This window comes from Monosiga brevicollis, genomic scaffold (assembly GCF_000002865.3).
Source record: "Monosiga brevicollis MX1 MONBRscaffold_11 genomic scaffold, whole genome shotgun sequence".
NCBI classification, from domain to species: Eukaryota; class Choanoflagellata; order Craspedida; family Salpingoecidae; genus Monosiga; species Monosiga brevicollis.
This window is the reverse complement of record NW_001865048.1, coordinates 172,037-181,523: the sequence shown is the minus strand read 5'-3', so window position 1 is coordinate 181,523 and position 9,487 is coordinate 172,037. Positions and strand designations below refer to the sequence as shown.

General features: G+C 54.1%; 3 protein-coding genes across 3 annotated transcripts in view; 2 read left to right on the top strand and 1 right to left on the bottom strand.

The window, feature by feature from the left end:
- Nucleotides 1-2,554: 2,554 nt before the first annotated feature.
- On the top strand, nt 2,555-5,566 carry MONBRDRAFT_35175 (uncharacterized protein). Its single transcript, XM_001746122.1, has 8 exons — nt 2,555-2,708; nt 3,000-3,090; nt 3,222-3,301; nt 3,414-3,545; nt 3,659-3,769; nt 3,924-4,338; nt 4,491-4,904; nt 5,045-5,566. Exons 1-8 carry the CDS (start codon nt 2,652-2,654, stop codon nt 5,386-5,388), a joined length of 1,644 nt encoding a protein of 547 aa, XP_001746174.1. The 5' UTR covers nt 2,555-2,651; the 3' UTR covers nt 5,389-5,566.
- Nucleotides 5,567-5,739: 173 nt separating this feature from the next.
- On the bottom strand, nt 5,740-8,169 carry MONBRDRAFT_21523 (uncharacterized protein; the record flags this gene model as incomplete). The annotated part of the gene is made up of 2 exons (XM_001745979.1): nt 5,740-7,179; nt 7,375-8,169. 2 exons carry the CDS (start codon nt 8,167-8,169, stop codon nt 5,740-5,742), a joined length of 2,235 nt encoding a protein of 744 aa, XP_001746031.1.
- A 250-nt stretch (nt 8,170-8,419) lies between these two features.
- MONBRDRAFT_8419 (uncharacterized protein) overlaps nt 8,420-9,487 on the top strand; it is a gene marked incomplete at both ends in the record, with an annotated part of 4,649 nt that continues 3,581 nt past the window's right edge. The window contains 2 exons of the mRNA XM_001746121.1: nt 8,420-8,522; nt 9,249-9,448. Of these exons, the coding sequence (XP_001746173.1) occupies nt 8,420-8,522; nt 9,249-9,448 (303 nt within the window). The remainder of the gene's footprint in view (nt 8,523-9,248; nt 9,449-9,487) is intronic.

Below are 9,487 nucleotides of genomic sequence, written 5' to 3'. Positions count from 1 at the left end.
TGAATCGAGGTGTTTACAACAACAGCCACGGTGAAATGAACAAGGGAGGAGAGAGAATGAGACGATTGGCTGCACATAGAGGCTGGGGCATCAAGTCAAGCTGACCTTGACTGTGAACGTTCGCGCAATCGATGACAGGGTATCGAGGCCATGCAAACTGGTCAAGGCTGAGTTGTTCTAAGTATCAGAGTCAGAGCGGGGGCAGGCAGCCATAGAAGATTGCGATGTCATTCTTCTTCGCGAGGGAAAGGAGAAAGGGGGGCGAGAGACGTGCGGTCTCTGCACATAGAGTGGCTAATACAGACTTGAAGGGAAATATCTCGTCCTATTGTGGCCATTCCCTCAAATCCATCGAGGTTGGCGAGTAGCTGATTGCCCTGCAGCACCGATAGGCAGGATTGTCATGTGAAGCTTTGTTGTGGCGCCCTCGTCTGACCTGGTGCTCCGCAGCATCCGTGACGAACCTCAACTATGAGGTCAGTGCCGATGGCGCTCAATTTTGCCAGGGCCGCAATGTTGGTCAGCCATTGGTTATTCTGTTTCCGACGGGGAGATGGTGGGTGGGGTGAAGGGGACCGGATGCAGAATGGCGACAATCGACAATTGAGGGTGGTATCTGCATACCCGAATTCGCAGAGAACCGCCGATGAAAGCCAAATTCTGAAAGACAAATAGATCCTCGGCCACGAGTGCTGCACAGCCGTCCAAATCTACGGTGCCTTCTACACGCATGACGCCCGCAGGCACGGTGCTCAGGTTGCAGGATACGCTGCCTGAAAACACAATTGGTCTGGGGGTGGTGGTGGATGTTGGTGTGGCCGTTGTGGTCGTTGTGGTCATGATCTGATCATGAAGCAGGGTTACAGCATCGCGGAGGCCAGCCAGCTCCTCGAGCACGTCCACCCCATTGAGGAAGATAGGGCGTTGCAGGCTACCATTGATGTGCACGTTGCCAAGCTCATCGATGACGATGGTTGCGTCGCTTGGGTTCGGCATGGCAACCGGCAGCGCCATCAACGCAACCCCGCACACCAACCACCAGCCCCATACCGGCGCTCCCTGCACGACCGCCCCTCTTCTTGAACACACCATCCCTTCAATTGACGAACGACACATCTTCTTGCCTGCCCCCTCCTTCCCTCCCAAAAAAAAATTCACATGTCAAAAATTTCAATGCTGACATTCGTGTGTGTGCATTGTTTTTGGACGTTCGCATGTGTGAGAAGGGAGGATTTGCCTGCTGCTGTTGTGCTGGTGGAAAAGTCGCCGCGCTACGGCATCATGGCGCGATCTCTGCAGCAAATGTTTGGGTCGGGGCGAGCAAGTTTCCTGGCCGTGCCACGTCGTCCCTGGGCAGCCTACCAGTTTTGTGCTGCAAAACAATTTGGACCTTGCTTGCGCTAGAAACGGGGCCCGAGGGTTGCTGCTTGACTTCAATACCATGAGCTGGAACTGCAGGACTCGAACAGCTGCGCACGCTGCACCATGAGCACTTTATGACCAGCGGGGTAAAAGGGGCTCAGGCGACGCTCGACAAGATTGTGGCCTTTTTGGAGCTCTGCCATTCAGAGCTGCACTGGCTCGGTCTCTGGGGCGCGCTACTCGACACTCGGGCCGCACATACGGGCTCCCGGCGCGAGTGGTGGGCTGAATGAAACGCCCACGTCGGCTTGACCTCAACCGCGTGCCGCAGCCTGCTCGAGCCCTACGAGACGCACGCCAACGCGTTTGGATAGTCCCTCGACACCCAGCGCTCCTCTCTTCAGGGCTCGAATCCTCTGACAAATTGTCAATGTCAGATGAATCTGAGATCGACTTTGGCTATTGAATGAACCTTATTTATACCTGTCAAATCAATTTGTATAATTCGGGCCTCAGCAACCCGCCTCTGCCAAGTGGTCTCACACCTGGTAGCCGCCAACTTTGGCCAAAGTGTACCACACCATCACACTTGCCCAGCCACCTTGACACCCACGTTTATGCAGCAGCGTCCACTGCACTATACAACGGAACAACAAAAAGTCTCTCTCTCTCTTTCTCTCTTGCAGTTTTTTTGGTGGTCAGCAACAGGTTGGATAGCAAGAAAAAAAAAATACTTTTGATCTCTCTGGTTTCTCTGTGGTTGGCTTGTGTCTCTTGTCGCTGTCATCGTCTCTGCTCTATCTCTGCTTTTACCTGCATGTCTCCCTTTGTGTTCGTCTCTCGCCGCTCTCTGTCTCTGGATTGCTTCCACTCGCTGTCTGTCTCTCTGCGTATCTCGCCCTGTCTCTGGCTCGTCACCGTTGACGCGTTCGCCGGCAGCGTGTGTGTGTGTGTGTGTGCGGTTGATGCTCGAGTTGTTGGACTGTGTGCTTTGATGTCTGCTGCGACTCGCTTTTGAAGACGACGGCCGGCTCGAGAAGGGTGTGGGGTCGGGTGCTTACTTTTTCTCCCACTTTGACCCCGAAAGCACGTTGTGGTCTTGAGAGCGACTGGCCGACGTTGTGTGCGCGGCTGTCAACCCGTTTGATTGGCAACCGGGGCTGTCCTCACTGTTTCCTTGTTCCATGGTGGTAGTTTTGGCTTGTAGACCCTAGTAGAGACCAGGAACACACCCATCCGACAAACGCAACAGAGCAGCTCAGCCGCGCTCCCACCCACACACCGCCACCATGGCGATGCACATCCCCAAGGTCGGCCTTCAGACCATGATGAAGGATGGTGCCAAGGTACGCAAATTGCCTCTAGCAAACACCGGCTTCATTCCGTCCTTAATCCTAAAGAAGTTGGTCGTGCTCGTCGAAGTTGCGCCGTCTCCAACCTTCCTGCTCGACCCCGCAGTCGAGTCCTGGTCAACACTTTTTTTTTTCTTCTGCCGCAATCTTCTTTTTTTTTAAACTGTTTTGGCCTCTTCTTTCCGTTTCCGTGGTTGTGATGGACAAGGATTATCTCCTCATGGATGCATACGGCGCATGGATGCATCTGGCTCATGCTTGGCTCGTTTGCCCCTGTCACTGCAGCACTACTCTGGTCTCGAAGAAGCCGTGTATCGTAACATTAATGCGTGCAAGGAGATTGCCAACATTATCCGTTCCTCCTTTGGCCCCAATGGTATGCTCCAAGTGCCACAAACCGTAGCTGGCGGTTTTTCTTTTACCTTTTTGTTTCATGCAGCATTCCGCGCTTCAAGGCATTAGCTTGCTCTTACTCGACCCGGGCTTGTGCGCTGTGTCATGCCTCAGGCATGAACAAGATGATTGTGGATCACCTTGACAAGCTTTTTGTGACCAACGATGCCGCCACTATCATCCAAAAGCTCGATGTAGGCTGCCATGTGACTTCGTTCTGCTCTGTTGTGCTGTGATGCCCTCGGCTTGGTTCTCCAGTTGGGGTTTCTTCCAACCCGCTCATCGTTCTGGTGGTGCATGTGACAGGTCGAGCACCCAGCTGCCAAGATGGTCATTGACGCCTCGGGCCAACAAGAGCACGAGGCTGGCGATGGCACCAACTTTGTCATTATCCTGGCTGGCAAGATGCTTGAAAAGGCCGAACACCTCTTGCGCATGGTACGTGCCACGCACACATCTCGCAAACTTGGAAATACACATCAGACAAAAGCTCGTTCGTCTTCTCATCCAGATGACCCCCATGTGCAATCATGGATCCGTTTGCACATCAGGGCGTGGCTGTGGCAGATGTCATTGCTGGTTTTGAGATGGCCTGCGAAAAGGCTCAAGAGATCCTCGAGACTCTTGTTTGTCACACTGTCGAGGATCCTCGCGATGTCGAGGTCAGTCTTTTCGTTTTTTTCCCCTTCCCCTTCCTCTCTCTTTTTCTCTCGCCCTCTCTCTGCCCCTCCTTTTCTCAAGGGAGTTGCAGTATGGTTTCAGACAACCCTTGGTGTGCTACATCATGTTCACGTTGTTGTTTTGTGTAACCAACAGACGGTGGCCCAGGCCTTGGAAACGTGCATTGGCAGCAAGCAGGCCGGTCTGGAACAGTTCATTGCCAAGCTGGTGGCTGAAGCCTGCCTGCGCATTCTGCCCAAGGAGGCAACACGCTTGCCTTTCAACGTTGACAACGTTCGCGTTTGCAAAATCCTTGGCAGCGGTGTGACGAGCTCCACTGTCCTTCGCGGCATGGTCTTCACTCGTGGCGCGGCAGGTGTCGTCTCCTCTGCCGAGAACGCGCGCATGGCCGTGTACACGGCAGATGTTGACTACGGCTTTACCGAGACGAAGGGTACAGTCCTGATTAACTCGGCTGATGAGCTGAAGCAGTACTCAATCAACGAGGAACAACTCCTGGAGCAGAACATCAAGGGCATCAAGGATGCCGGCGTTGACGTCATCGTCACCAGTACGTGCCCCCACTTTATAAAAAAAACAAACCAAAAAACCGAAATCATTTGTTCCTTTGTGTCACTCCTGCCTGGTTTCCTTTGCTACACTTTTTTCCTCCCCCTGCTCATTTTGACCAATGCTGTTTTGTTTCACTGCGTGGTTCATCAGGTGGCAAGATCGGAGACATGGCGCTCCACTTTTGCAACCGCATGGATATCATGGTGGTCAAGACCAACTCCAAGTTTGAGCTCAAACGTCTTTGCCGCGCCACGCGCACCACCGCCTTGCCTCGCTTCTCGCCCCCCGCTCCTTCGGAGATTGGTCATTGCGATCACGTCGAGCTCAAGGAGATTGGTGATACTACCGTAACGATTTTCCGTCAAGACGACGTGCAGAGCGCCGTCTCCACGATTGTGATTCGCGGTGCTACCGCCAACATCATGGATGATGTCGAACGTGCCATCGATGACGGAGTCAACAACTACAAGGCCCTCACACAGGACGGCCGCTTTGTGCCCGGTGCGGGTGCGGCCGAAATCGAGTTGGCCCTGCAGCTGTCCTCTTTTGGTGATACTTGCGCTGGTACGACTTGCAGAAGCACGCCCGTGAACGCCCGCCCAACATCCAACCACGTTGATGCAGTGACTTTGATTCCCACGGACTTTGTTTTGGCTTACCATGTGCCTGTGCCTGCTCGTGTGTGCGTGGTGTGCTTCAATCAGGTCTGGAACAGTATGCCATCAAGGCCTTTGCAGAGGCGTTGGAGGTCGTGCCTCAGACTCTGGCAGAGAACGCCGGCGTCAAGCCCAAGGAGCTCGTGTCCAAGTTGTATGCCGCTCACCAGGGTGGCAACAAGAACGCTGGCTTTGACAATGACACTGATTCCAGCGAGGACATTAAGGACGTGGTTGCGGCCAACATTCTCGACCTTTATCACACCAAGCGCTGGGGCATTACCTATGCCACCCAGGCAGCGTGTACCGTCCTCCGTGTGGATCAGATCATCATGGCCAAGCGTGCCGGTGGCCCCAAGCCTCCCAAGCAGGGCAACTACGACGAAGATTAAGGTCACAAGCGCCAAGACGTTTGTGATTGAAACCTCATGTACAGACACTGCATCAGTCCGAATGACTACCCCTGAAGACGGGAAGGGAGACGGCATTTTCGCGCGCTCGCTCGATTTGAATGCCTGGCCGTTCTTGTTTTCTTTTTGCCAAACGAAATTTAAAAGCCAAAAAATCGAACAGCTTCCACATGAACGTGTCAGTGAATGGATGGTTTGAGGGCAGATACCTCACGTTGTCTGAAGGAGCGGCATTTTTTACACACACTGGGGATCCATTGATTTCCGTGATCAATTTTTTTACATCGTGTTAGAAAAACAAAAAAAAGTCTGTAGTATGTGGTTGGTCAACGCTTAGAGCTCGTCGTGCGTCTCGCCCTCGACATCGCCCTCAATGTCAACCTCCTCCTCATCGTCCTCCTCGACCTCAGCCTCGTCGCTCTCCGCCTCCTCAACGGGCAGCTCTGGCTCCTCCTCCACCTTGGCATCCAGATCGACGCCGGTGTTGGCGCGCAGCATACGCTCGATGCGCTCAGCAAATGCGACCGAATCAGGGAGCATGTAGCCAGAGCGCAGGCGCGCCGTATCCAGCAGCACCTGGGCCGTGTTCATGAGTGTGCTATCAACTGTCTCACCCTCCTCCTTGTTTTCCTCAAGCGCAGCACGCTCCAGCAGGTTCTTGATCAACGGATGACGGGGGTTGATCTCGAGCGTCTTCTTCTGAGACATGTAAAAGTTGCTGGCCTCATCACCCTTGGAGTAAGCCTGGGCACGCATGATGCGTTCCATGTTACCAGACATGCCAAACTGACTAGCCACCAGGGCGCAGGGCGACTCGGAGAGACGATCCGAAACAACGGCCTTCTCAATGTCCTCCTTCAGAGCCTCACCCAAGAACTTGGTCAAGGGTGCAAACTGCTCGTCAAGCTCCTCCTTACGAGCCTTGGCGGTCTCGGAGTCACCGTCGAGCTCAAGACCCTCCTTGGCAACGTTCTGGAACTTCTTCTCCTCAAAGTCGGGCAGGTTCTGAATGGCGTACTCGTCAATGGGCTGGGTGAAGTAGAGGACCTCATAGCCGCGCTTGAGCAGGCGCTCAACAAAGGGCGACGTCTCGGCCTCCTGACGAGAGCCGGCGGCAATGAAGAAGATCTTGTCCTGGCCCTTCTTCATGCGCTCAATGTAGTCCTCCAGGCTCGTCTGCTTCTCGGCGTCATGGCTGCTCTCAAAGCGCAGCAGCTTGGCGAGGCGAGTGCGGTTGGCGTAATCCTCAATCAAACCGAGCTTGATGGAGGTACCAAACTCAGCCCAAAACTTGGCATACGTCTCGTCATCCAGCTTCTTGAACATCTCCAGGGCCTTGCGCACAAGCTTCTTGCGAATGACCTTGAGCAGCTTGTGCTGTTGCAGGGTCTCACGGGACACGTTGAGCGGCAGGTCATCCGAGTCAACGACACCGCGCAGGAAGTTCAGGTACTTGGGCATCATGTCCTCAAACTCGTCGGTAATGAAGACACGGCGCACGTACATTTTGATGCTGCCCTTGCCCTTGCCGTAGTCCTGGTAGAAGCCCGGGGGAGCGGCCGAAGGGATGTAAAGGATGGAGCGGAAGGTAACCTCACCCTCGGCAGTAAAGTGAATGTGACCCAGCGGGTCCTTGCCATCCTTGGAGAAAGCCTTGTAAAAGTTGTTGTACTCTTCCTCCTCAATATCCTTGCTGTTGCGTGTCCAGATGGGCTTGTTGGCGTTGATGATCTCCCAGTCCCAGACAGTCTTGGTCGTCTCGACGGCGACGTTCTAGGGGGCAGCGAGACGACGTAAGTGAGTGCTGTTTGCGTCAAGATATAGAAAGAAGAGCAACGAGAGACAGTCGGTGGGGAGGGGAAAAAACAAAAACAGAAAAAAAAACAAAAACGATTGTATGTGTCTGTGTGTGCGAACTTCGAGCGGGCATTCATGTCCAAGTTCGGGTCAAAAACTGCACAAACGTACCTCTTCATCATCCACCTCCTCATCCTCTTCCTCGACAATATCATCCTCTGAGTCGGCTTCGTCATCCTCAAGCTCAGCCTCGGCCTCCTCGGCCTCAGCCTCCAGCTCAGCGGGGTCAACCTCCACGGTCTTGGAGGTGTACAGGTAGATGTCAAAGTTGATAAACTCAGAGTACTTCTTGATCAGGTCGCGAACGGTGTTCTCCTCCAGGAACTCGGCAGCCTCGTCCTTGAGGTAGAGGGAGATGCGAGTACCACGGCCAAGTTGCTCGTCTTCACGGGGGTCCTCAACAATGCTAAAGGAGGAAGCGTCCGAGGTCCAGATGTGCTGCTTGTCGTCGTTGTGCTTGGAGGTGACGACAACGGTATCGGCGACGAGGAAGGCCGAGTAAAAGCCGACACCAAACTGGCCAATGAGGTTACCCGTATCACCGCCCTCGGCAACCTTGGCCAGAAACTCGCTGGTGCCCGACTTGGCGATGGTACCGAGGTTCTTGGTGAGGTCCTCGCGGGTCATACCGATACCCGTGTCCGTAATGTGCAGCACCTTGTTCTCCTTGTCCACATGAATCTTGATGTGAAGGTCCTCCAGATCGCCCAAGACCGACTTGTCGGTGAGGGAGAGGAGGCGGATTTTGTCCAGAGCATCTGATGCGTTGGAGATGATCTCACGAAGGAAGATGTCCTTGTTCTTGTAGAGCGAGTGGATGATGAGCTTCATCATGCGGCTGACCTCAGCCTGGAACTCAAACTTGTCAGCCTTGTCAGCCAAGATCTTGCTCTCATCTGCGCTCATGCCATCAAGGGTGATGGCACGCTCGGCACGAGCCGCGGCATCACCGTCAGCGCCCCCCGCGGCAGCAGAGGCCTCGGTCGAAACATCAGGAATTTCCTCAATCTCGATATCCGTTACATCGGCAGCAGCGCCCTTGATTGCCACACCTAGGAAACAGACGGCGGGATGAGGTGAGGTGAGGTGAGGATGACGGGTGCAAGCTTTGAGCCATAACTAGAGCTAGAGAGTGGGAGAGAGGGGCTGTGGGGTGATGCAGCTTACCAGGCAGCAGGACAAGAGCCAGCGCGGCCAAGGCGGCCAGCACATAAATCGACCGCATCGTGCCTGCCCAAACCGACACAAGCAGCCGTCAGGTGAGCGCCATCGTCCCACCAACGGCAGCAAAGGTCGGCATAACAACGTCAACACACGACGGGCCCCCGACGAGCAACGCGCACCGAGGAACGCACCTTATTCCAATCGATCGACGCGACGAGAAAAATAACGCGCAGCCGCAGTCAGTCAGTCAAGTTCAGTGGGATGTTCTTTGTGTGTGTGTGTGTGTGGGAGGGGCGTTTTGTCGACTTTTCTCTGATTTTCCCGCCCCTTCTCCTCTTCTCTTCTTTGCTCCCCCATCTTAAAAGCACGTGTACCTTATAAAGCACGCACGTCTTTTGTTCTTCTGGGAAATGATTTGTCAGCAGAAGCTTGCTGGAACGGAGACACTTTTTCACCTGTTCATCGAGACAACTTCGGTCACGTACCAAGTGTCATCCCTTATGGTTTGACCGTTGAGATTCGTTCTTCCGTTACAATTTCCGTTGCATTTTCCTTCTCCTCAACGGTGAGTCCCCACCCTTCCTCATTCCTCGCATGCGCTGCCATTTATTGATGCGTGAACCATCTCACCTTGCCTTTCTTTTCTTTGCGTGCAGCCATTATGGCGACTCCTTCTCCGGTGTCTTGTGCAATCTGCAACATGCTTGTCTCGGATTCCAATGAGCAACGCCATGTTCAAACGCACCATTCCACTCCACCCGATCTCCGCCGCCCTTCCGAGTGCTTTCCTTCTCTGAACTGGATTGACTGTCCTGCGCCAGGATGTGTGTGCTCAATGCGCAAGGGCGATCCGCTGATGGCGCACTACATTGAAAGCCATCCTGTACATGCCAACGAAAATTTGACCACCTTTTTTCCCAGCGCTGTTTGCTGCGACTGCGGCCACTGGTCCTTTAATCGCGTCTGCGCCAAAAGGCATCGCTCTATGAAGCATCGTGATGCAATAACGCATCCCCCCAAGGTCAGCTCCCGCGTCTTCGTGCTCGGACATGCACTACGC

Bases quoted from the DNA above. Each gene is read 5' to 3' on its own strand.
- MONBRDRAFT_35175 (XM_001746122.1), top strand. From the start codon at position 2,652: ATGGCGATGCACATCCCCAAGGTCGGCCTTCAGACCATGATGAAGGAT. The intron at 3,091-3,221 runs GTATGCTCCAAG...GTCATGCCTCAG, and splicing joins TTCCTCCTTTGGCCCCAATG to GCATGAACAAGATGATTGTG. The intron at 3,770-3,923 runs GTCAGTCTTTTC...TGTAACCAACAG, and splicing joins AGGATCCTCGCGATGTCGAG to ACGGTGGCCCAGGCCTTGGA.